At 40.2% G+C, this 27,348-nt stretch overlaps 1 protein-coding gene across 5 annotated transcripts in view; it reads right to left on the bottom strand.

Annotated features, from left to right (window-relative positions):
• LOC125905074 (ras/Rap GTPase-activating protein SynGAP-like) overlaps nucleotides 1–27,348 on the bottom strand; it is a 64,681-nt gene that overhangs the window by 33,034 nt on the left and 4,299 nt on the right. For 3 of the 5 annotated variants that reach the window (XM_049602891.1, XM_049602893.1, XM_049602890.1), the window contains 8 exons: nucleotides 26,365–26,468; nucleotides 10,757–10,845; nucleotides 9,443–9,564; nucleotides 1,723–1,876; nucleotides 1,121–1,219; nucleotides 749–1,009; nucleotides 306–641; nucleotides 29–173 (listed from right to left, as the gene is read on the bottom strand). In XM_049602891.1, coding sequence (XP_049458848.1) covers nucleotides 29–173; nucleotides 306–641; nucleotides 749–1,009; nucleotides 1,121–1,219; nucleotides 1,723–1,876; nucleotides 9,443–9,564; nucleotides 10,757–10,845; nucleotides 26,365–26,464 — 1,306 coding nt within the window. In that variant the 5' untranslated portion in view covers nucleotides 26,465–26,468. The remainder of the gene's footprint in view (nucleotides 1–28; nucleotides 174–305; nucleotides 642–748; nucleotides 1,010–1,120; nucleotides 1,220–1,722; nucleotides 1,877–9,442; nucleotides 9,565–10,756; nucleotides 10,846–26,364; nucleotides 26,469–27,348) is intronic. The other 2 variants (XM_049602892.1, XM_049602894.1) reach the window with 2 other exon arrangements.

The raw sequence follows: 27,348 nt of genomic DNA on the forward strand, positions 1-27,348 counted from the left end.
CAGTTGGGTTGATCTACAGCAGCCTCACCTATAGCATCCTTGAGGTATCTGTGACCTATCAGTTTGAGGTACTCTTCCACAGCCTTCGTAGCTAGCGTGTTCTCACGAAAGATCAAGTGCTCACGGTCCATGAACCGATCCACCTCACACATCGCCATGTCAGACAGGAACTCCTGAGAAGAGTTTATATTTAGAGTTCAATGGAGCGTGCGCAAAGGAAAGCAATGAAACAAACCTACAGATCGTACAGCAACAATATATGAAAAAACAACATGCAACCAGGCTACGTTTTGCCCTCTGTTTACCTTTGTCTTCCCTGTGCTTTGCAGGATGTGCACCAGAGCGAACGCCACCTCCTCTTTGCTTTTCACACTCAACAGAGGCTCCAGAACTGCACACAGTGTTCGGTAGTTGTTGGTGATGTACTCAGCAAACTCCTTGTACAGCTCCATCGGGAGGATGTTCATTGTCTGGTAGCGAGACTTAACACGTAGCGAGGCGTTGATCACTTTGGCACTTCCAACACCACCGCTTTTGGCCAAGACACTGGACTGTATCACCGGGTACCACTGCTCCACAAACTGCCGGCCCGTGATGCTGGAGATGGGGATGCTGACAAGGCCAAGATATGTGCTTTTCTCCTAGAATACCAAGAAAAACATTATTTCTTTTTTTTTAAAATATTTACAGCACAATAAAATGTTTGGTTTTTACCCTGAACTTTTCTTATCGATACAGAAGACATTACCTTGCGTCTTTTTTTATCAGTTTCCTTGTAGAGGTGCAAACGAAGGCTACGGATGGTAGGCAAATTGTTAAATTCAAAATGCTCGCCCCAGAAGACGGTGTCAGTCCGGGGTTTGCTGGTGGTGCGTGCATACAGCATGTCATCCAGACACAGCTCACAATAGTAGCGTTTCTTAGCCGGAAGGTCTCGAGCTTCGATGATCCACAACTTGAGCACATTGTCCACCCGTCTGCTGTTGTCCTGGAAGTGGAACGAGGAGTTCTGTTACTGCATTATAACAGTCCTTATTCACATCTGTCCGTCATTTTACAACCTGGATCTTGTCATTCTGAGTTGCTGGAATTTATAACTTGAAAAATCTATTGTATCTACCTTGTTAGGTTTGACCGCTCGTTGCAGATTTTCAATCCACTTGTCCCTTTCTGAAGCTGAACGACAGGCAAAACATTTTGTCCCTGAATTGGTGGTTACCTGCAGACAAAATATTCATTATGATAAAATATTTCTTATATGGCTGCAGGAAACAATTATTTTCGCTATCAATTAACCTGTTGATTGTTTTTTGTGATTAATGGGTTAGTTTATAGAATGTGGTACAGACTATGTAACAAATCATGAAATTGCTTGTTTTGTCCATAACTCAAAGGTAAGGGGGGAAACAGAAAATTCTCACATTTGATAAGCTGCAACCAGAAAAGTTCTTGATATAAAAGACCATTAATTGATTCAAAAGATTTGTAATCAAAAATTAAAATTCCTAATTTATTAAATGTCTCATTATTTGCATTTAAAGCGAAACACTGCATGGATCTATGGTGAGAAGTGGCTTTATAGTGGCACCTGATTTGATATCACTACATACAAACATTTTTTTAAATTCAATTATTTTGGTTGTCTAAAGAAATTTACAATTAGTTTAAAGTCCATTAGAAGGCAGGTACAGCCAGGGAGGATGAAGTGATTATACAACACACCTCAAAGCAGTACTCTTGTCCTAAAATGCTAGAGTGGACAGGTTTGATTATGGCATCTTCGTCCAAAACTAGGTCCAAAGCCTCCGCAGCACTGCTAGGAGAAAGTAGGGATTCATGGGAGTGGGATTCTTTGAAGCTCTGCATCAAGCGTGTCCTGGTGAGAGAAAAATTCAGAAATCATGTTATATCATAATCATATGATATCATACATTTGGTCTTTAGATAAACAATCCGGAAAGGTTTTGATAAAAATGAGTCACCGCAGCTCAGAAATCCTCACTCCTGCAACGTCAGTGTGAATTGTGAGATCTGATCCTTTTATAATGAGTTTATGGAAAACTTAAGACTGCCAGATTTTCAGCTCTGGTGTTTGCAGTTTGGTCTGTTGACTCGACTTATGTGAGTCATGCTGGATGTTAGGGAAATGGGCCCACAGTGTCTCTTTTGGCGCTGGGAAAGCAATTCTTTAAATTTCCCTACAAATGCACAAGAATATAAACATGCAGATGCAAATGTAATGTTGCCTGTTGTGAAAACGGGGATAAATGTAAACTGTTCGGTGGCTTGTCTGCAGAAATACTGAGCAGTTATAAAAAGCCCTTTAGCAGAGGGCAGCTCTGTCAGGAGAAAGAAAAGTGGTGGTGGATAAGAAAGCAAAAAGGTGAGTCAAGGCTGTCTCTAAAGCCAAGTAAGGCCAGTGGACAAAGTGAAAAAAATGTAGCAAGGAAAACACTTTGTTTTGAGAGATGGTGAGAAGACTGAAACCCCTCTCATCATGTTGTTTCACTAAGTGCCAGCAGGTGATTAGGTGAGCTTAGCATAAAGGAATTGAGTCACTCACATGAGGCATACGCCAAAAAAGTTTCTAGCTTCAAGGTTTACTTCTGCAGTATGCGGCTCACTGAATATGTGCTGTGGTGTTTCTCCTGCTGGCCCCGTCCTCGAGTTCCCGCTCGGCTCATAGACTTTTGCATTGTGGCGATATCACTAAATTTTTTTTCTCAGCTCAAGGAAAGTTTTATAAATATAAAACCTCCATTGATCAAAAATTCATAATAGAAAGAGTCATAATTGACCCTTGCATTTTGCATTGTCCTGTCAACAGTTGTACAGACATCTATTTTTACAATGGTGGTCGATGGAGAAAATCATTTTTGGGTCACAGGGGATTTTTTCACTGCAATACTGCCAATGGCCACTAGGAAAAATTGGAAGCAAGGCTGAATGGCTGTCCTTGGGGGCCTGTATATAACCGACAAATATGACAGTGGTATCAATCTTCTCATCCAACTCTCATGGAGAAAGTGTACAAGTAAAATGTTGAATTATTCCTTTAATATTTTCTGAAACTACCTTTGAAGAAGAATACAAAATGTTGGAGCTAGCTTGCTGCATCATAGTTAAAGCAACAGTTAAACATTTTGGGAGATTTGCTCATTAACTTTCTGGCAGAGAGTTGGATCAGAAGATGATAGGCTGCCACTCTTGCATTTGTCAGCTACAATGAGCAGCCATTTAGCTTAGCTTAGCATACAGACTAAAAAAGGCTAAAATCTGCCCACCAGCACCACTAAAGCTAATTAACATGTTATACCTGATTTGTTCAATAGAAGCAAAAACCCTTGTTTAAAAATGTCAAGTTGTAATTTTACAGGTGTTTTTGAACTTTAGTGACATTGGTAGGCGGATTTTGTTACCTTCGAACAGAGCCAGGCTAGATGTTTCTCCGTGTTTCCAGTTTTTGTGCTAAGCTAAGCTAACAGCTCTGGCTTCATATTTAGCAGACAAAAATGTCAGTGGTATCAATCTTCGCATCTAATTTATATTGAGAAAGTGAATAAGCATATTTCCCCAAATGTTGAATTATTCCTTTAACATTTTCTGAAGCTATCTTGGAAGAATGAACTGAAAATGTGGAGTCTGTCTGCACTGAGAAGCTGGTGCGAGCATGCTGCATTATTAACGCTGGCTTTGAACACAGAGAAAAATTAAGGGCAAGAAAAAGCAGGGACTTTGAAGAAACACCTGATAATTATGCAGCAAATGAAGAGCCCTAATTTGAGGCCAGATTTATTGTTGGTCATAGGTGCAGTGAATCGTCTTGTTTGAGGAGCAGTGCCATCACAGAATGCAGTACATGAGAGATGCTGTGGTAAACTGACTTGGCAGCAGAGGCAGAGCAGCTGCGTTGGAAAGCTAGAGTGTGAAGTTGGACGCCGAGGGTTTATAGCAAAGTCAACTTAACACTACAGAGTGAATTAAGCGTGTGTGGGCAGAACTCAAAGCAGGCTGTGAAGGCAGCTGTCTGAGGCAGCGGTGGGAGCTTGTGAGTGGCTGTGGTTAGAGGGGAAGGCACACTGTCTGAGGCAGAAAGTCCCTTTAACCCCAACACCATTAAGCTACCACCACCACCTCTTTCAGGCTTATCTCCATGGAATACATTTCTAATAATCAAATTCATTTTAACATTTGAACTGGGCTTCTGCATTTCACAAAAAAGGATTTTTACATCTCGTCCTGAACAACACATTCCAAATCTCTGAGCATCAGACATCCACACCTGCCCTGAAAATGTCTATTATGCATCTCCTGTGGCGGGAGGAAAGTGTACTGTCAGCGTTACATATTTTTACTTTCTGCCTATCCCTCGCTACATCTTTACATTTCCCATATGTGCGTCATGACTGAATTGTGTGGGAACTGCATAAAATTTTGGTCACAACGCAAGACCAAACCCCCCGGGATGTGACCTCAAGTCAGAATACAAAACTAGAAAAAGATGGTGTGAGAGCCTTGAGAGCTGCAAGCTGCTCCATGACTGGAAACAGAAATCACATTGACATGATAAATGTAGGCATAATGTAATTTTAGCAATTTCACTTGAGTGTCCAACAGATCTTTGAAATTCAGATCTTTTTCCAAAATAACAGTCTTGACAGTTTTATATAGTTTCCTGTTGTGCACTGATGAAAAGAAACACCTGCACAAGCCACAAATTAATTTAAATAGATGAGGTTCAGACCCCACTCAGATCTCTGTCAGGTCAACATGTTTAAAGTCACCATATGCATATATAAATATAAAGTATATGCTTATACCAATAGGCTTATAGGCTTTACGATGACAGATGTAATTAACTAACCAACCCACCCACGGTGCCAGAAAAAGCTAAAACCATCTGTGAATGCATCACAAAAGGCAATGTCCTGAAAGAGTGTCAGGTGGACTCCTCAGGGCACCGCCGGCAGTGTGAGACTTATTCACATTATGCTTCAGCCACACGTAGCCTTTAAAAACACCGAAGAGATTTTAGGGGTTTTTTTGGGAAAGGATTAAAACACATCTTCACACAAATGCTAATCTAAGCTTGTAAGCATGCCAGGTGAGGAATAATCTTAAAGTGGAGCAAAGGCTCATGGGAATTTCATAGTTTTAGAGGTATCTTGTCTTGAACTGAAATGTGGGGCTAGTGGATATTTTGGTGCTGGATTTCTCCTGTGCTGTATCTAAACTTAGTTATTTGTCTTAGTCTTTGTAAGTCAATTGCCCCTCACATCTGCACACTGGACTTCATTACAGAATTCAAAAGCCATCTTCTTAAATTAGCTTACTCACTTTTGGTCTCATTCATGAAATGTTAATAAATCTGTGAGTAGATCTGCGTATAAAAAAAACGACACTGGATTCATGAACACATCGGTGGCATGTGTGTATGTTCATAAATGCCAATCAATTGTAAACTGACAGCACGCTTCCGCTAGTCAGCAATTAGCATACATCCCCCCATGAATATATATGTATTTATATATATACACATATATGTATATATATACATATATGTATGTGTATATATATATATATATATATACACATACATATATGTATATACAGTACAGGCCAAAAGTTTGGACACACCTTCTCATTCAATGCGTTTTCTTTATTTTCATGACTATTTACATTGTAGATTCTCACTGAAGGCATCAAAACTATGAATGAACACATGTGGAGTTATGTACTTAACAAAAAACGGTGAAATAACTGAAAACATGTTTTATATTCTAGTTTCTTCAAAATAGCCACCCTTTGCTCTGATTACTGCTTTGCACACTCTTGGCATTCTCTCCATGAGCTTCAAGAGGTAGTCACCTGAAATGGTTTCCACTTCACAGGTGTGCCTTATCAGGGTTAATTAGTGGAATTTCTTGCTTTATCAATGGGGTTGGGACCATCAGTCGTGTTGTGCAGAAGTCAGGTTAACACACAGCCGACAGCCCTATTGGACAACTGTTAAAATTCATATTATGGCAAGAACCAATCAGCTAACTAAAGAAAAACGAGTGGCCATCATTACTTTAAGAAATGAAGGTCAGTCAGTCCGGAAAATTGCAAAAACTTTAAATGTGTCCCCAAGTGGAGTTGCAAAAACCATCAAGCGCTACAACGAAACTGGCACACATGAGGACCGACCCAGGAAAGGAAGACCAAGAGTCACCTCTGCTTCTGAGGATAAGTTCATCCGAGTCACCAGCCTCAGAAATGGCAAGTTAACAGCAGCTCAGATCAGAGACCAGATGAATGCCACACAGAGTTCTAGCAGCAGACCCATCTCTAGAACAACTGTTAAGAGGAGACTGCGCGAATCAGGCCTTCATGGTCAAATAGCTGCTAGGAAACCACTGCTAAGGAGAGGCAACAAGCAGAAGAGATTTGTTTGGGCCAAGAAACACAAGGAATGGACATTAGACCAGTGGAAATCTGTGCTTTGGTCTGATGAGTCCAAATTTGAGATCTTTGGTTCCAACCGCCGTGTCTTTGTGAGACGCAGAAAAGGTGAACGGATGGATTGCACATGCCTGGTTCCCACTGTGAAGCATGGAGGAGGAGGTGTGATGGTGTGGGGGTGTTTTGCTGGTGACACTGTTGGGGATTTATTCAAAATTGAAGGCACACTGAACCAGCATGGCTACCACAGCATCCTGCAGCGACATGCCATCCCATCCAGTTTGCGTTTAGTTGGACGATCATTTATTTTTCAACAGGACAATGACCCCAAACACACCTCCAGGCTGTGTAAGGGCTATCTGACCAAGAAGGAGAGTGATGGAGTGCTGCGGCAGATGACCTGGCCTCCACAGTCACCGGACCTGAACCCAATCGAGATGGTTTGGGGTGAGCTGGACCGCAGAGTGAAGGCAAAGGGGCCAACAAGTGCTAAACACCTCTGGGAACTCCTTCAAGACTGTTGGAAAACCATTTCAGGTGACTACCTCTTGAAGCTCATGGAGAGAATGCCAAGAGTGTGCAAAGCAGTAATCAGAGCAAAGGGTGGCTATTTTGAAGAAACTAGAATATAAAACATGTTTTCAGTTATTTCACCTTTTTTTGTTAAGTACATAACTCCACATGTGTTCATTCATAGTTTTGATGCCTTCAGTGAGAATCTACAATGTAAATAGTCATGAAAATAAAGAAAACGCATTGAATGAGAAGGTGTGTCCAAACTTTTGGCCTGTACTGTATATATACATATATGTATATATATACGTATATATATATACGTATATATATACATATATATATATATATATATATATATATAGGGTGTCTCTGATTACCATGGAGACGGCTGAAGGATTTGGCCAAAGCACAAATTGAAAACATTGCTTGGCTCTTTAATTTCTGTCAAGCCACACTGTTAAGGAGTGTCGAGCACCCTACCACAAATCAGAACTGATGGTTATATGTTTGTAGAGGTGCACATCAGTCTAGCCTATTATGTGTTGAAGAGATAATTAGATGTGGCACACCCAATTTCTTTAGCTTCGCTAGTGGGACTGAGCTGGTCGAGCTGAGATAATCCTTCCTACAGCTACAATAAATGGGAAACTAAAACTAAATGATGCAAAGACAATATAGTCATAAACGGTATCAATACCCTCAGTAACAACTGCCACATTCTGCTTTAATATAACACACTATAATTACACACACTATACACCATCATTACAGGACACAATCAGCCTGTAATGAGGCGCAACCTTGAAGCTAAGTATTGAGGTTAGCAATGTTCTTGCTGCAGCTCAAAAAGAAAAGAAGTCTTCAGCAACAGAAGTGAGAGGTTTCTATGCAGAGGCAATTCTGGCGTACTGTCGTCAGAGCTAACGCACTAAAGTAACAGCCAGTACACAGAGCGGCACGTCAACCATCAAAGCAAGAACAGATTTTATCATTGACGATTGAGTACCGTCCAAAGCCTAAAGGGGCGGTTCGGATCTTTTGAAGTGGGGTTGTATGGGGTAGTTATCCATAGTCAGTGTATTACCTTCAGTAGATGTCAGCCGGCACGCCTCCAGTTTGGAGAGGCAGACAGGCGTGCCGCCATGGAAGCTAAACAATGTACTGCCACAGAAAAACATTTAAATAACTCAAGTGTACACTATACTTAAAATATTTTCACCGCTTTACTTTGCCATCAGCCAGCCCTTTCCAATGGGGGAACTGAAGCGGTTATCTACTCTCTCTTCAAAGTGACCAGACTAATAATACATCAGAGAACAGCGGAGTTGCTGGTCTACCACTGCCTCGATAGGTTAGTTTGTTTGTGTCATTGTGTGATTTTGTTGTTTTAAAGAGTTAGCTCAAATTCACCAATCGTGGCAAAGGAGTCTGTAGATTGAAATAAAGGCTTCAGTCACCCATCGGAAAGGGCTAATGTTTTATTCTAATTATAACATTCCCTGAAAGTGATACTGATTTTTCAAAGTGGCAAAAATACATTTTCACTTCACTTCATAAAATACTGACTATCCCTTTAAGAAGTGCAATAACAGGCTTATTTAAGTTACATGTACTGTATATGTCATCTTTGTGATGGTTGTGGTGCAGAACTTTGGCTCAGTGGTTAACACCATCGTCTCACAGTGAAATGGTCGATGGAGGGGCATCCTAGTGGTTAATAGAGACTGTACAACCACAGTGTTCCCTGACGTGATTCCATCCAGGGACGTTTCCTAAATGTCATACCTCTCTCTCTCTTTCTCTCCACATTTCTTGTGAGGCTCCACACTGTCAACTATCAAATGAAAGCAGAGATGCCAAGATGTCTATGGTCTCTGGTTCTCTGTGCGTGGAGTCAGTGTATTCTCCCTGGCTTTGTGTGGGTTTCCGCTGGGTGCTCCAGCTCCCTCCTACAGTCCAGAACATGATCCCAAGGTACACAGAATCCATGCTGCAATTATTTTTGATGTTTTAATTTGTCATAATGACATAATTATTGTCTGATCTTGGCACAACAAAAACTGTAACACATGTGTAACAGTCATGCCTTATGTCTACTGATTAGAGATGATTACCACATTAGAAATCAATGCATTTTAACCTACTGCTCCTGATATGACAACTAGAGAGTCTCTGAGATGATGAATAATTATTTGTAATAACTAGAAAACATTTTATGATCACATAACAACACATGATTAATTGCAGCCGTGGCTTCTCCAGCTTTTAACGTGTATATCAGGTGAATGTGAACACTAAATCACTCACTGATACGAATACATTTGTCAGAGCTTTGATAAACTGGCAGCCTGTCCACTGTGTTTTCCTGGCTTTTGCCCAAAACATGCTGGGACAGGCTCCAACCCCCACGTGACACTGAATTGGAAAACAGTTGGTATTAACTTGAATTATGTGAATGCTTTATACAGTAAAGGTTGCCTACCTCTCTTGGTCAGCACTTCGAAACCGGGGCAAAATCATTTGTCTGAAGCTGCTGGTCCGGTCCAGTTTGGGTTGGCTTTTCGCCCTCTTGATGGAGCCCTTCAGCCTTCGATTGAGAAAACTCTTGAGTTTCAACAGGGGGAAATAGAGAATAATAAGTAAATAGTAAAAACAACCTCCCCAGGTTTTAGAATATACGGCAAAATGCAATTCTAGTGGGCTTGGCTAGAAACCTTATGTATTAAAATGATCTATGGAAGTCACAGCTCTCCTTCAGGCATCACACTGGCTTTTTGCTCCTGGTGGGAGTTTACAAGATCGGACTGGGCCCGAAAAAGTGTACAAGTTTTTGTTTTGTTCAAGATATCTTTTTTAGATAGCGATAGCTTGAGAGAGACAGGAAAGGCAGGGGGTAGAGAGGATGATACAGGTTGTAATCAACCCAGGCTAGCCTTGATACACTGTGAGCGCCTTCGACCAGGTAAGCTACTGTGGTGCCCCGTTCATGTTTTCCAAGTCAGTCATGCCCCTCTGCGTCTGAAGCATACCCACAAGGCTCCCTTTAGTTTTTTTATGAGACGCACCAGGGTTTCAACTAACTCCAATGTAAACCCATCTGCTGCAATATTAGACGCTCAGAGCAACTGCTAGAATGAGCGACAAAATCTGCACAGACATGCAGTCGAGGTTGATGGATGGGTCAAACAAACACAGGACTTTCACGTCGAAGATTACTGTTCATGTTCCGTGTGAAACCAAAAGGAAATGTTGATGCATTTTAACAAAAGGTGAAGGAAGTTATGAATGTATGTTATGCCCCTTTGTACCTTTCTGAACACCTTCATAATTACACACTCTCCCGTCCTCTCGCTAGCATATTTGGTCTCACCTAATGGTGACACACATATCAAGATTTGCACTTTATGAATTTCATGCCTAGTTTTTCTAACTACTATTCTATGAACTTGTTATTGTATATTATTGCTTTGTTTGACTTTATTATCTATGGATACATTGCTGCTTGTTTTTAACTGTGTCCTGTAAGGTGTCCTTGAGTGCTTTGAAAGGCGCCCATTTAATCCAAACCATGATCTTTCTTTCTGAGCCTAGCCAAGTAGTTTTGTTGCCCAATCATAACCACAGCCAGTTATTATATATTATCTACGTGTATCACACAGAAGACAGCAGTGCCTCTGATACAGACGAGAGGCTGTGACAAAGCAACGACCTGGGAATAACAACAGGTTGTGTCTTCTATGTGAGCAGAAAGCTTCGATACACATCAGGAGAGTGTGACAGACCCTACTGTACTCACCGGCTGTCTGAAGGGCTGAGGGGTGGCATTGGGAGGGGTCTCCATGCTTGACTGTCTTACAGAGGCAAAACTTGCCCTGCGGGATTGGTCTATTCGAAGAGAAAGAAAGAGATCAATAAGTCATTACACCCTGTCAACAAATGGTGTCCAACCCTCAAAGGATACTCTAAATGTGTTATTCTAATTATTATAAAAATGTGTTTGAGTATTTTTCCAAAATTCATATGGTGCTTTATCAAAGATCATGCTGATTACCAACATGCTGAGAATCTCAGGATTTTGATGATGAGCCCTGCAAACTGCCTGTGAGTCAGACTAATGGCTGCTGAGTTAAGGCCATTTAAATTTATCATGTTGCTGTAGGGCTGTTGCTGGGTAAATTTCCATCAAATTTGGCAAGATTGCTCAGACAGTTAATCTGCGCTCGTGTCATCTAAATTAGGTAGCAATTACACAATGCATTCAGCGATTATGACAATTTAATGTCAAATGTGTCACACTTACTTTGGCAGCTAATAATAGGAAAATGGCGCAGAATCAGGAAACAAATGAATAACTTTTAGAGCTCATCCAAACACATTTTGTAGTGAAGAAACGGTAAAATATGCAAGAGCGCTGTTGAAAAAAAACACCCCTTTTCTTTTCACCTTGAATGACAATTAACAGTGTGTTGGCTTACAAAGTGCTCTGACACTCCTGTGAGATTTTAAAACAACATGGGGCCATGAGCATTATTACAGAGATTTGATGATGTAATAACAAAATGACACAGAATGTCCCTTGAAATGGGTCACAGAAGGAATAAAACATATTGGTATAATTTTGCAGTTTAATAGATAATGTCATTATAATGTTGGATATTCTTTTCCTCGTAAGTTATTTAAGCAATATTTTTTTACATTATTATTATCAAATTGTTACCAAAAAGCACAATTTATGAGGTCACTGTTGATCAGTTAAGAGGGACATTTAATTACATTTTGACAAGTTATTACATTATCTCATTCACAGCTTGTGTCATTACCTCGCAGCTGCTTTGGTCACATACAGAAAGGAAAATAGTATGACACATACATAATAATCACAAATAAGCTACCAGCACATCAACAATGCAGAATAGTCGGCGTGAGTGAAGCTCACCAACAAGGACACACAGCTACAGCCTTCAGAAAGCACAAAGAACAATGATGTGACAGCCTGAGAGACATTTAGACACTATTCATCCATTGGAAAACCGTCCGTATCCAAGGCCGGTGGAAAATGAAGCAAAAGCTGATGTGAGAACTACATCGGATATCTATATGGTGGGAAGAAGTAGCACTGAGTCATCTTGATCTTTACGGTCCTTGTCTGACTTTGGGCTTGTGCAAAATGGAACATGATGACGGGTCTATAAAAGTATAGACACATATCTGTGGGGAATCAGATCTGACGCTTCCTCTACATGACTGTGCGCTGGCTAAGGAAGATGAGGCGAGTGCACAGGAGCGGGGGCATTGGTGAGTGTGAATACTCCACACATTACTCCAAAATCATCATCCCTTTATACGAACAACAGATATGCAAGAAGGGTTTTATAAACAGAGCTTTCTATTTTTATGCAACATTTTTATGAGCAAATTTCCTCCCTCCTGAAAAATGTTCCTATTTCCTAGTCTGGTTCCAGACCTGTGGACTGTCGCCTACATGTCTAAATTGCTCAGCAATTCAAATAGGTCTCATATTGACTATTACTGATGACCAATCAGGGTTTTAGTAGGTGGTGACACGGTATTTCTGCATCCCTACATTCATAAGAAAAATAGTGACAGAAAAATAGTAACAAACATGGATGAGATTGACACTGCTGTGCAAATTGTTGTAAGTCCAGTTACAGAAATAACTAGTAAATTATTATCTTTATTAATCGATCATTTAAATGAACTGCTCTTGAGAAGCCCTACCTTGGCTTCTGCGTAAAGTGAAAATGACATTGGTGAGCAGGGGTGGGCGGATCCATCCCAAAATACTAAAGATAATACATTTTTGTTTTGAAGATCATTCTAGCGTCAGTATGATCGATACCAAAAAAGGATCCGTTTCTCTCTACGTTGTAAACATTTGTATTTCAAGATTAAAACTTTCTGTGCAAACACTGTCCCATTGTTGTGAACACATGCGTGTGCTCTTTGCTTCTCAACTGCTGTTGTTCATGTTCAAATAACACACAAGGGTTGCAGAGACATGAGATTTTCATGGTATGATAAGTGTCTCAGAAAATACAACAGTTTCACAGTTTAAAGTATTACACAATTAGTTGTTACTATAGGTGACAATGACTCTTAAAGGTCTGGTGTGTAGGATTTAGCGGCATCTAGTGGCTGAGGTTGCAGATTGCAAGCAATGGAATCTTCTCCCATGTGCTAAGCATGTAGGAGAACAACGGTGGCTGACACAAAAACACGAAAACACAAATGCCGCTATATATCCAGTGTTAAGTTTGTCCATTCTGGGCTACCGCAGACAGCAACATGGTGGACTCCATAGAAGCTACCACGTAACACACAGTTTAGAGTTTGTAATGTATGAAAATAGATTTGTATCTATATTATTATTTGTGTCAACAGATCGACAATCCCTGTGTTAATGTGTAATCTGTAAATATAAAACACCTTCCACAAATATATATATATAAAAAAAAAAGATTTGTAAAATTACATGAATATTTTGCAAATATAAAACGTACCTTTAAATACAGAAAATTCCACACACACAAAAAAACTGTGTGTGAGAGTGTCAAGTCAGAGGCTGAGTCCAGATGTCTACCCTCTGGACTTACGGACTGAGCTCTTGCAAACTTAAGCTGTACCTTGTGTGACGTATTTACTGTCATCACGTAAAGTAGAGACTGCAAGTGACTGCTAGACAGCCCTCAGGACTATTTTACTCGTTGCCGTGGAAACGTTCAACTATCGCTGCTGTTATATTCATATATATGTCATATAACTGATGAACAGTGCCAATTCATATGCACCCGCAGATAACAAGATATAAATCCCATGTATAGTCTTTTTTGTGACTGAACAAAAGTGTATTAATACATCTCAATATATCAGGCTGCACGCTTCAATATCAGAAAATAAATAAGGACTATAACTCAATAAATTGGACCTTACTTATATTAGAAGACCTTCTTTTGCTGTTTTTTTTTTGTAGGTTTTTCAGCCTACCACACTGCACAGCCTGATAAGCTGCAATAATAAAATGCATTTTCAGTCCCTCTACAGCCTGTACGTAAACATTTTTCTGTATCATGATGTGGTTAAATATTATTTCTGGCCTACTCAATTCATGTAACACTTTAATAGGCCTAACTGTCAAGAACTATTTATAACAGTTAATAACAGTTTCCTGCTGCAGAGCAGCTGAGCAGGCCTGTCTCCTAAACTACAGAGGCTAAATAAACTGTGTCTGACTATAAGGTTAATGTCTTCAGAGTAAAAAAAAATACAAGATAACAGCTTAAATTAAAGATCAGTCAGTTATAGTCAGGGCTTCACATCTGTACAAGTCTTTGTGATGCTGAATACTTCAATAATTACAGCTGCTGCGCAGCAGCCGTCGGGGCCAGGCAATTTTAGGTAAAATTAGGCAATTCTGAGCAACACACACACTAAAACAAAACATCACAACATAGAAGTTACATCATATAATTATGGCATGCCCTTCAAATTGTGGATGAGTGGCTAAAGTGATCAGACTCATAATATACAAAGGAAAGAAAAAACTCAAGAACAAGAAAGTAAGAATAAAATTAAGTTCTAGCAATTACGAACAAACTGGCCTGATCTAGCTTAAAGCTAAACATTATCCATGGTGACAAAGATGAAAACATTTTTTAAAATGTAAAATTAGTTATTGGATAGACTCTGCATATTGACTGATAGCTAAGCCAAATCAACAGGGAAAAGACACAAGGGATAACAGGGAAAAGTGTTGATAAAGAGTATTTGTCTCTCCGCGAAACTGCCTGGATCATAATTATTTTAACCTTGGTAGTCACTAATCCACATAGCATGATGCCTGAACATAGGACTTTCACAGAAGAATGTCCATTCTGCCTTAGCTGAGGCTTGAACTCACAACTTCTGAGATTGAGGTCCGTCTTCTATCTCACTGAGCTAATTGGCAAGTGACAGTTCATGTGTGGCTTCACAAATTGACTAAGCCAAGCATCAGGGTGACGGCCATGGAAAAGCAAATTTCAAAGTGAAAGTTCCGAAGCTGTAGCACATATGGTTGATTTGTTATGAATTTTCAAAGTTTTGAAATTTAGAGGCTTGCTGTAGCGCCACCATCAGGACTGTTGTCTTGTGTTTCCAGTTGAGGACATCTGGCATGGGACTGGACCTTTATGAAAAGTTTGGGTTGATTTCTCATATGGAAATGTTGCACAAGCTGAGGCTTGAACTCACAATCTTCAACACCAAGAACTATCCTCTATCTCACTGAGCTAACTGGCAAATGGAAATGTTACATGTAGCTTCATAAATTGACTAAGCCAGAAACCTGTTTGCAAGACAGCAGCTGTTAGTGTGTAAAGGCAGATTTCAAACGGCTGTCAAAAATTCAGTTATTGAGACAAAAATCCGAAAATACACAAATTGCATCTAGACAGCATGGAGATGTTGGTCATTTGTTTTTAACAATGATTTACTGGCTCCATAAGTGAAAAACTGATGTTTAAAAATGCCATTTTTGCATTGACTCCAATTGTTCGCATGAGAGCGAAATTCAAAATGCTGTAAAAAATTCAGTTTTTGAGATAAAATTCTGATATTTTCCAAACATCATCTACCATGACTCCAAAATTTTGTCTTTTTTTTTTAAATGAACATTGAAAATGTATTTAGCAAGAATTTGCAAGTATATGTTTACAATACCGTTTACAGTCAAACATTTTGATGCATTGTAGGCTCAATTTTCGATAAATCAAAAATCTGTGTGGACCATTTGTGTATGACAGTCTGAAGATGCTCTGTAGCAAGTTTGGTGTCAATTGAGCAAAAATTGTGGGAGGAGATAGGTTTAATATGTTTTACAGTTTTTGAAAAAAACAGGTTATGGACTTCATAATTTGCAATAGGTTTAAATGTACAAAAGTTTCTTCAGTATTGGGGCTACATTTTGGTGAAAGTTGCAAATCTGTAGCACATATGGTTGATTTGTTGTGAATTTTCAAAATTTTGAACTTTAGAGGCTTGCTATAGCATCACCATCAGGACTATTGGCCTGTTTTTGCAGCCGAGGCAATCTGGCATGGGACTGGACCTTTGTGCAAAGTTTGGTGATTTTTCGCGAGTGGGAAGTAGGATTTCCTTGGAAGAAGAAGAAGAAGAAGAAGAAGAAGAACATGCAGGATAACAATAGGGTCCTGGCAGCTTAGGCTGCCCGGCCCCTAATTAAAACAGTCCAATGTTAAAGTACAGCAGACTACATATAGTTTATGATACAGTTAAAATGGCCAAAAATGTGAATAACTGCATTGTAGCATGTTTTAACGTGTGCCCCTAAATTTTCTGCTTGTGCTCCTAAAATTTTTCAGTGAGGGGCTACAGTGCTGCGACTGAAAAAAGTTAGTCTGGAGGTAGGATTTTTTGAGTCCTTTTTTTTGGGAACCTGTTTGTGTATTTGCAGTGTATTTGTATATTTGCAAGATACTTTTCTTTTTTGTATTTGTGAAAGTTGTTTTACATTTGCAGATTACACATTTACACGCAGATTGTCAACCTGCTTCCACAAATAATAATGAGACAAATCTATCTCCATAGTAATGACAGCTATACTGTGGGGAACGAAGCATCTCTACTTCAAACCAAAGATTTTTTTTAGCCCTGGTTGAACAATAAAGCCATGTCCTATTATATATAGATATATATTGTTCTGAATGTGTTCATTTCTAAGCTGGTTGTGTAATCGAAACCAGTCATCATACATTTGATCTTGTGAAAGTGTAGCATTAAGTGTCACTGATTCATCCATACGTTGGTTTCTTAAAGCTAAAAACATGATTATGTCTCATGTTGATATTCGTTCTGCTCGGCTATTTTTGTCTGTGATTGATCTGTTGTTGTTGTTTTTTTTATTTTTTTAGAAATTACCCATTACCCAGAGGAGCTGTTTTTCCCCTTTGCAACAGAGAAACAAGATACTCTGTCATCCTATGATTTCCTCGCTCCCAAAGCCTCTAAATAGGCGACTCTCCAGGTTCTATTCTGAATCCAAGCTAATTGTTTGGTATCCATGGAAACAACTCCAAGGGCTCCTACTTGAACTGTAGAAGATATTGGCACAAAACTGCACAATAAAGATGATGAAAGACACAAAGTAACATGCTGCACAACACTGTGTTTCTGCTAAGAGTGATCTGATCAGACCTATCTTCCTCAACAGGAGGAAATATTGCCGTGTCTTTTGTGTCTCGTGTGGAGCTGAAACCTGACACACTGAAATGACCCTGCGGACGGATATTTAGCGTATTTCCAATTTTTAACATCTCCACCACAAAAGCAGTCACCTGCTACACGCGGTGCTCTAAGTAAACGTGACATATTATAACACATGGATGTGTTCACATGGGCTATTCTGAATGTAAATTGCTGTCAGGACGAAGTGTGTGGGTGGCAACAGCCTCTAGCTAACTGTGATACAGAGGGAGAGAAAGACAGAAAGAGGAAGACTGTGAGTGGGTGTTGGAGAAACATACTCAACCTTTAGTATGTACCTCTATTAATACACATTTGGAAACTTTATTTTTTTAATAAACTGAATAAAATCATAACCTCTTTTTCCACAGGATTGATTTTTTTTTCCTGCAGACATAAAATAGATGCAGTATAAGGATACAATGTGCCATCACTCAAACTAAGTGATCATGGCATGAGCAGCCCCACTGAACACATCTGTGAATTTGTGTTTGAATAACCGTGAAATCTCACAGTAGCTATTCATTTACCAAAAGATGTACCTAATGAAAACCGACCCTAGATGTAAATGCAACCCATGGGAAACAATCATTAATGAAACTACAATTAGAGATGCTCTGGTGTGATCCGTAAGACTGGTATCAGGTGGGTTTGGGTGTCAGCTAGACAAATCCACATTAAATACATGAACTTCATCGATTTTTGCACCATAGCTACCTGACTTATGTCACCTTACCAAGACAGCAATATGTCAGTGGTCGACTGCAATCATTTTCAACCTTTAGACCTCTAAAATAGGGAGGATTTTGAAACTAAAGTGGGTGGTCAGGACATTCTGCTGACTTTTAAAGGATGGAAAATAACAAAATAAGGGCAGCTATGTTTAGTATGTTAAATACTTCGGCCCTCTTTTGTGAACTTGCATGAATGTCTGGCATGAACTGATATTCATCAGTTATTATTCATTTGATTACACTGTTCAACCCCCGTGCATGATGGAAAAAGCGACACAGCAGATTTTACAAAACGCATGCCCCTGCCTCTTAAAACTTTACTTCAGAAACGGGAATTCTTCTTCCCAGGGAGCTGAAAGTTGCTGGAGTATTTCTTAGTCTCCATCTCTCACTCACTGAGGAAGACGAAGCACGAGCAGCTCCCTTCCGCATTATGTACACGCCAAGAAACATTTGGTGTAGCTGTGTTGTTTTCCAGGTGGAAACAGTAGACTTTAAGACTCCTAGGGCTCATACACGCCAGAAACAGGTTGTGAATACGAAAAGGAAAAAATAAATAAAAATATTACTCATGAATCCAGAGAAATACGTGAGAGCTGGGACCCAGAAGGAAGGGCAGCAGAGGGCAATGAAAACTGAATGTCCTGGTAAAATTGGGAGGGTTGACACAAGTATGCCTGTAAGCAGGCACAACAGCAGACTCAGTCCATACTGCTTTTGAGTTGGTTTTTAGCACAGCATGTTCACACAGCAAAAATGACAAAATGGTGTACACTCAATACAGAGTGCAGACTAAATCTGTTGGTGGAAACTATTCTCCCACAATGCAATGCACAAAGGAAATGGGGGCGCTGATAACAACATGGTAAAAATCTTAAAGACACTTTTTGTTTGTGAAGTTAAACTGGCAGTGACAAATTCGCTGCTTGATCGACATCACTTCCTGTTTAAATGTTGATTTATTTTTTTGTATATTAACCACTAAAACAGTCAACTATCAGCCAGGGAATCACCAAAGTGATTACAGTTCATCTTGGGGGAAATAATAGTCAAAAAGCAAGGCTTCTCATTCTGTTAACAGGCCCCGCTCAGTTTCATTTGTTTGGAAAGTCATTTTAAAGTTTGATGATGTCCCCTCAAGTGATGTCATCTGGAGGACACAGCTATGACTGGAAAAAAAAGCACAGCTCAAATTCCCAGAGAGAATTCTGCTGGGATCGTATATACTGTAGATGTCAGGGTGGAAAGTTGTTTTTTTAGCGCGGTGACTTTTCCTACTTCAGCTGAATATGAATGCTTGTATGACATATTTAAAAACCTCAAATCAAGTCACTACATGTATAAAATAATTCACTTGGTTAGGGCATTAAAGTATGGCTGTCATAAAAACATATACATATAGAGAAATAAAAGCATCTCTGATCATCATTTGCACTTGTGATGAGTATCTGCATTATTTGTGCTACCGAATGAAGGGATGTGGGCGCTGACAGGTGTTTTGTTTGTTTTGTCACATGTGCGAGGCCTCTTTATGATTTACATCTTATGATTCACTGCGTCAAGGGTGCGAGCTGAGCCTTCTGAAACAACTGAGTGTGCTTATTTTTACTGAGACTGTCCACAATGTTGATGGCACAGCAGTCCACTTTGTCTTGGAGTGACAGTGTTTCCAGTTACTGATCACAGACATACACACAAGATCTCGTTATGTCTGGTCTGGAGCTTCTGACAATGAGGAGCCTCTGGTGACTCAGAGACAGTCCTGCTGGGGCAGATGTCGCATTCATGTCATATGGAGGCCTCCTTAATTGCCATATTCCGGCGAGTAAATACTGTTCATGTCAACAAAAAAATGCTAATTATGGCTGGGACTTTGCTATTTTTCTGACAGCCCCAATACGTCAATAACACAAGTCAGCATGTCGAGGTATCCTCACTAATGCTTCATCTAATGCTGTTGTGACCAAGCACACTATTTACCCTCCTGCAACATCTGCCCGAAAATATTATTAAATTAATGCAAGTTTGTTACTTTGGACAAATAATTGACATCTATACATCATAGCAATAAACTATAACTATGGGTCATAACAAGCTGTTTGTGCTCCCGACCTATATGGTAGTTTTTTTGGTGAGATCTGGCTGGTCTAAACAGGTCTACACCACTGAGAGCATTTTATGATTAGATGAAATAGTGATTTTCTGCTTTAAAAAAATCAGCAACACACTACAGGTCAGCAAATGGATCACCTGTACTATGATTGCATCAGTTTACAGCCCGACCAATATATTGACTGACTGATATTTTCATCTAATAACAGTTTATCACAGGTATATCTGTATCGACGTATATGATGACCAACAGGCAGCGAGACATTGCAGTACAGGAATACCAATTATATGATTAAGGGTATTTTGCAACTTTAAAATGTGCAGCTCAAGATAAAATTGTTCTCAACACTTCAGAAAACAATTTCAGATCAAAAATGTAAACAAATGAATACTGGTCATTACATTGTGAATGTTTTTTAAATGCTCATATACTGACTTCTGCCTCCGATATCTAGTGTTAGTGCTTCTAAAAAGGCAAAACTGTTATACTGTTATTATGAGACTGTGCTCCCTCAAGAAAGGACACCACAAGTCATTTGTACAAGCAGCTAATTACGACCCATATTTACACGTCAGGTGACGTAGATTAATAAACAAAATATGCGTATGGAGGAGGTTGGGGTTTACGGATGGGTCAAACAAACACAGGATTTTAACCCAGGAGACCGTTGTTCATGCCCCATGAGAAACCAAAAGGCACCGTTGAATTATTTTGTTACGTTTATTTATTTTAACCCTAAACATGACCTTTTCTTAAACCTAACCAGGGCAGTATTCCGTTAATGCTGCTACAGAAATCTGCGCTAATTGAAAAAGCCCAGTTTAACTTAACGTCAACTTCCACTCAAGGCTTAGGCTTTTCCATGAACACAATTCAGCCTTGTCTAATCAGCGTTAACTCTAGCCAGGCTGGAATAAGCTTCAATTGAGCGTGTGCATGGTGTGTACAAGCAGCCCAGAACAGTGGATTGTCAAAAAGCGGATATTACGTCACAAAAGGGAAAGAAAACGAGAGCCGTGTTCCTCTCTCCGGTGGATCAAACCATGCTGATGCAGCTCGGTGTAGAATATAAAGCGGTAATCACTAAAAGGGGCAATAGTTAGCAAGGCGAAGGGGATGGCTTGGCAAAAAATGCGGACAGACTTAATGCGTAAGTTATGCAAGCCTACTTATTTATTTATTTATTTATTTATTTTATTTGTACTGATGATAAATCAACAGACAGGAAACAGTATGATTATGGCTATATTATCAGTGGGGTAGATAATATCAGAATTATGGTTTAGGCTAACTTAGGAGAACTAACATAACTACAATGAATTAACTGTAATTAGCCTGATACGTTGAGGTGTGTGAAGCCTGTCCAACTTAACACTTGACTTATATTCATTCTTCTGTTACTTCTCAACAGGCGTTATCTTCAAAGCCAGAAAAGAACGTAGCAACAGGTGAAAATTAAGCACAAAAGCAATTTCCTGAGTGATAAGACACATATACTGAAATGTAAAATGTATGTGTTAAAATAGTAGTTAAGCTGAAAATACACCATTTTAGCCACCACAAAAAAAGAGGCAAATGAGATATAAATACAGCTTACATGATTGAGCGTAACAGCATGTTCACTAATGCTGTGAACTATAATCTAACATGAAAATGACAATAACCAGCATAAACCATCATGTTCTGAACAGACACTTTAAAATGCGTTTGCATTTTGGAAGATAAAACAGCAAACTTAAGTGCAAACTACTAACTACTCAGTCCAGCACAAGGCATGATGGGAAATGTGGGCATCACCACATTATACAGTCCAAGAATTCAAAAAAACATGGGTGATCATGAGTTAAATGGGAAATGAAATAGGTCAAATAACTATTTGGCTGTTTTAGACAGTAAAAGTGGTAAAACTTCATTTTTATTATTATGTTCTTTATAGTCTCGCCACCAGACAATCAGAGATCTCCACCTTCTGATAGTCTGGGGACACTCCTTTCTAAAGTGTGTTTAACACACCGGTGAAAACGGCCGACAACAAAGCAACGCCTCTTACATTTTTGAAAAAGACACGCCCTCCCGAAAATGTGCGCTCCCCCTTTTCTCGTCCACAAGGAAACAAACACACACAGAGCTTGAAAATGGATGCCGAGAGATTTAACTCTGTTTTACCAAACGTGTGTTCAGCCCACAAGATTGTGGAAATGAAGGACTTACAGCGACTTAAGCCATTTTGTACCGCTACACACGTTTCTAGTCGGACTATGTTTACGAGCACAAGAGTTCAGCGAGCCACCAAAGGACCGCCCTGCAGATTTACTATTGGTTCTGCAACGTAGGGAGTTTTTTTAAACTCTGAAATTGTATCCACCATTCTTTAGTTAAGCAAAGCGTCTGAAGACTGACTTGTGAGTCTATGTTCTTTAGAACTAAACTAAATATTTAAATTCATGCTTGGTCACATTGTGAGAAAAACACCTGAAACACGGAATTAAAGTGTCGCCTGTGCACAAATGTACAATATGGGATTCTTTGACACGCAGCTAAACTAACGTGACAGTAAAGCTGAAAGAACACCAGCACCGCTGCAACGCGTCGCATCAGTTGACGTACGTCAGGTGCCGCCCCCGGCACACACTGGACGCGTCGTGCTGCAGCTTGTCCACAGAAGACCACAAAAAGTTATTGTTACTGAAAGATCTGTACATCTTCCACCTCTGCATTAGCAGTCAACCACTAATTAAAGTTGATTTCTCACCTGAAGAGCCAGTCTCCAGAGCTATGACTTGCCATAAGTGTGCTTTTGACCATTGTCTTTATGATGACAGGACTGTGAGTCATTTAGCTAGGGGTATTTCTTGACCTCAACAACGAGTCTCTAGTCATCCACTCTTCAAAGCAACAGCAACAAAGCTGTGTTTATGCATCCATGGTGAGGAGTGGAGTCGAGCTGCTATAGGAGCAGAGAAAAAGAGCTGCCATGGGAGCCAGTATGTACAAGCACAGAGTGAGCGGGGGAAATTTAATACCGGGGATGGCAAGGATGGCTATAGGACAGTGCATCCAGGAGCACTTATGGGCTTCTAGCCGCCGCCAGTGTGGGGTTAGACACTGAAAATAACAGGGGTGTATTTTTTGACGCGCACTGTTCGCCCCCCGTGTGTTTTGGCCTTTAGCCTGCCATGGAGCAGGCTAGTCCAGCAGTAGAAGTTACAATGGTTACTGATCACGGATTTACATAAACCACGATAATGGAAGCAAATTCTCACTTAAACTAGCGAGACTTATCAAAGTAAGACAGGCTTTTCCTTTATCCGCCTTGATGGAATACCCCTCAGGTACTTTTAAGGCCTAAAACGGATCACATCATTAATCCTGGTTTAAAACAGCAACCATTAATGGTCATATATGTTGTGTTTGTGTTGATCTCCTGCCACCGGTAGGACGGCTAATTTAGGAAACGTGTAACGCCAGGGCCACACTGCCCGCGGAAGCGCAGCGCACCGAAATTCTCGCGCGCGCCGGAGCACCTCCGTTCACATCAGACACGCATTTCTCCACGCCAAGCGATTCTGCTCCCAGCTCTTGTTTTTCACTGCCTGGCTTGTCAGATTCGCTCGCGGCTCGTGCAGAAAATAGACCAGATGCCGAACTGAATGCTGCAAATCGTGAGCCTGCCGCGGAGCTTCCCGGCGCGGCGCGGCCAGTGTGGACGACACAGTCGGTTAACATGGGCGCCGAAAGGAAAGTGCCTTCTCTTCTCGGCACTTCGAGGCTATTCGCGGCGCTTCCGCAGGTGGTGTGGCCCTAGCGTAAGAAGGTAGGAACAAACCTATGTGGTCGTATGGGTTGGAGGACTTGTTGTTAATTATTCCACAACAATGGTGAGATATGAATGCACTTTAAAATATAAAGGTTCAGTTTATCCAAATTACATTAAGACTTTAAGATCCACACAAAGTTTTGATATCCTTTCACATGTCTTCTGACGGTCAATACAGTGGAGGTAAATAGAAATTTGTTTGTGGTGTTTAAAGACTATCGTAAAATTCAGTCCATTTTTCTTGAATTAGTAAATTATATGAAGAGTTGCTTTATCATACTATAAACTGATACCAGTCTTGAGTGTTTCCTGTTGCTTTCTCCAGAAAACTATCTAGAAATTCTGCCCCTCTAAATCAAACAAATCAGAAAAATCTGTGATGTTGTCTTACATTGATGTCCAGCACAGTTGTGGGCTGTATTTGAATACTCTTTTTACAATATGTATTCAAGCTAAAAAATGTGTTAAGTCGGACTTTAAATCATCAAAAACTTGCATAAGGGGCAAATGTGAAAATATTTGTTTTTAATTTGGGTGAAATGACTCTTTAAACCAACGCTTCTCTCCAGAAGCGCCTGTTTAAGAAAATAAATGCCAATTACCAAAGTACACTGGGTCAAAGGTAGTTTATCTGCCATCACAAATTCATCACAGCATCACAGCTGTTGGAAAAAAAACCCACAGACAGGCAGTGCAAATGCGTGCAGAAAGTTAAGGCTATTCATTAACAGTGAGCTGTCCAAACAATCAGCCTGCATGACTGACAGACGCTAAACCTCACTGTATCAACCTTGTGGCTCTTTGACAAGCCGGCAGCACCGCCCCAGGAGGTTTGACACGGTTAAGGTGTAAGCAGCGGTTTACAAAAACGCAGAATGACATTACTGATGCTGAGCACACAGAGACGTACACTGCTGGCATTGAGAGAATCAGCTGCTTGGTGGAATAAACTCTCGTCTTTAATGTCAAGTGCTTTTAAATGCAAGGTGAATAAACATCAGATCCATACAATTAAACTCAAGTTAAGCTTAAGCCCCACATATATATTCAAAATATAATGTCACTGAAATGTTAAAAGTGTTTTCATTACAAGATGTTCAAATATAGGGATGTTGGGTTTATGCCAAGAAAAGTTGAGCAAAAAAAGGGACAAGTGACACTCCTGACTGTGTTCAAAGCCACGCCAGTGCTATGTTTAGAAACAGCACTGTAATCGAGTAAATGTAAAATGCACAGAAGAGGTAGAGCTGCAGGATTTTTGAAAGCAGAGGTGGGTGGAGGGGTTGAGGAAGCAGGGGCAGTGTGGGCGTGAGGGAGCCACGGGAAAAAAAAAAACCTGAGATCGGCTTGATATTTTTGGAGGAACAGAGAGAAAGTGACTTCCAACATCCTGCAGTGTAACCACGATTCCTCCAGGCTGAGAGACAGACATTTTAAAATGTAAATACCCTCGCGGTGCAGGAAGGCATACGAACAGTAACCCGAATGAACAATCTGAAGTTGCTCTCCATCACGTGTGTTTTCCAGCATTCCATTTCTCTCCTGCCTGTCCCTCTGCCTGTGTGTGTGAGCTAGCCAAAGGGAGTGTGGCCTAGTTACCATAGGAACATGTTCGCAGCTTGTGCACAGCTCACCATCAAGCTACCTTCATTTTTACTACTGCATTTAGAGGCATTATTGCTGTGCTTGTAAATGAGCAGAGCCAAATTAAACAGCTGAATATTGTGAAAAATGAAATTAGAGATCAGGCAGCAATTTGAAGCTGTTAACACTGACTGCGCCGAGATACTTCTGTACTATCTCATCACAATTCAAAATGAGGTGATTCTCAACTAAGAATCCCCCCACAATACAAACTGCCTTTTGTTTGTTTCTTCCCAACACTTCAAAAAATTACTGCGTAGGTCTTAATGTTTGAAATGAAACAACAGCTTTACACGCTGCGCTAACTAACAGAAAATTATTTCCCTTCCTGTCCCTGGAGGGAGCAGAAATGGCTGCTTTCATCTGGGGAAGTAAAGAGAGCATAGAGAGGAGGAAGACTCGGAGTGTATCAAAGCCGGAGTAAAAGGCAAATGGCGCTATCAAACCTAGAGGATGTCAAAATAAAACTCTGGGAGTGTGACAAAGCAGGGCTCAGAGGGTGAGTGATGCTCCGGTGGAGGATTGAGTGGTAAAAAATCCTCAATATATTGAGGTACTTTTGTAAAGCTTTACAGGGCTCAAAAGGATTGGAAAGCCACGGCAGAGGAAAGAGAGCAGAAGGCCGCAGCTGATGTTGAAGTGTATGTTAAACCTTCCATTAACCATTGGCAACAGTGGAGTCGATGGATGCCAGAGAAAACAGCGTGTTGAAGGGGAACATATAAAAACATATATAACAGAGAGTAATCTCATTGGAGCACGACAGACTGGAGAAGAGGCTGTGAAAGTTAGGTACAGTTGACAGCAGTGAGAGGTAGACCTCTAAACTGACTCACTTGGGGTTAAAACTCCAGGTCCGCCACAGCAAACCTCCGCTTGACCAACCAACCCAAACTGACTCTGATGCGGCAGCCACGTCTTTGAAGATGTGTCCATGCAGCTATATCGCACACACACAAGTTTTTTCTTTAGTTTCTGAAGACTGATAGACCAAGAGTCACTCACAACACCAATGACAAGAAAAATAAAGGTTATTGAGCATGTAAATAAAAGATAAAGGAAAGTAACAATAGACAAATATGACCAAAAATGGAAACAGAACTTGATCATTTTGGTTCAAATCAAAGTAGAAACTTGTAGCTACAACTTTTGGTTTGGAATAGGGAATAGAGCGGCAACTTGGGAAATTAGTTTAAAATAATCTCCTATCATGCAGGAGGTGGAATATTCGGGTCTTTGGGGATTCTAGGAAACCTTCAAAATGGCAGAAGGTGTTGTCGAAAGATTCATTTTCAGAGATCAGCAGGGATTTACCCTTCAGAAAAACTAATGTTTAGCTGTGTGACTTGAATGCAGTGACTATGTTTACATGCACAAAATAGCCTGGTTTTTGCCCTGATTTGGCACAAGACAATATTCCTATTAAGCTGTTTGCTTATTGCTTGTAAAATTGAATATTCCCGTTTACATGCAACCATGCATACTCTGATTAATGTGCCTTAGCATGTTGTTTATCACGTCTATAGTTTCTTGTTTTCCTCCGGTGGTCGTGTGAGCACAACCTCCCTCTGTCATTCCTCATAAATCCTTCGTGAGAAGGTCGGCATTGCCATATTTGCGCAAATCAAAAACCTGTTGATATCCAATTCTTTCATAGTGTTTAAAAGTGGGTTTGTTTCTTCTTCCAGCTTAAAATGTGGACTTTTCTTTTGGTCATGCATTACCACCCCAGGTGTGCAAACTGTTGATGAGTTGGTTTGTGTACAATGTATCCATGACAACGCAAAGAACTGACTGTAAACGGGCCGTCTGACGCAAAC

This window comes from Epinephelus fuscoguttatus, linkage group LG17, assembly GCF_011397635.1.
Source record: "Epinephelus fuscoguttatus linkage group LG17, E.fuscoguttatus.final_Chr_v1".
Lineage (NCBI taxonomy): Eukaryota > Metazoa > Chordata > Actinopteri > Perciformes > Serranidae > Epinephelus > Epinephelus fuscoguttatus.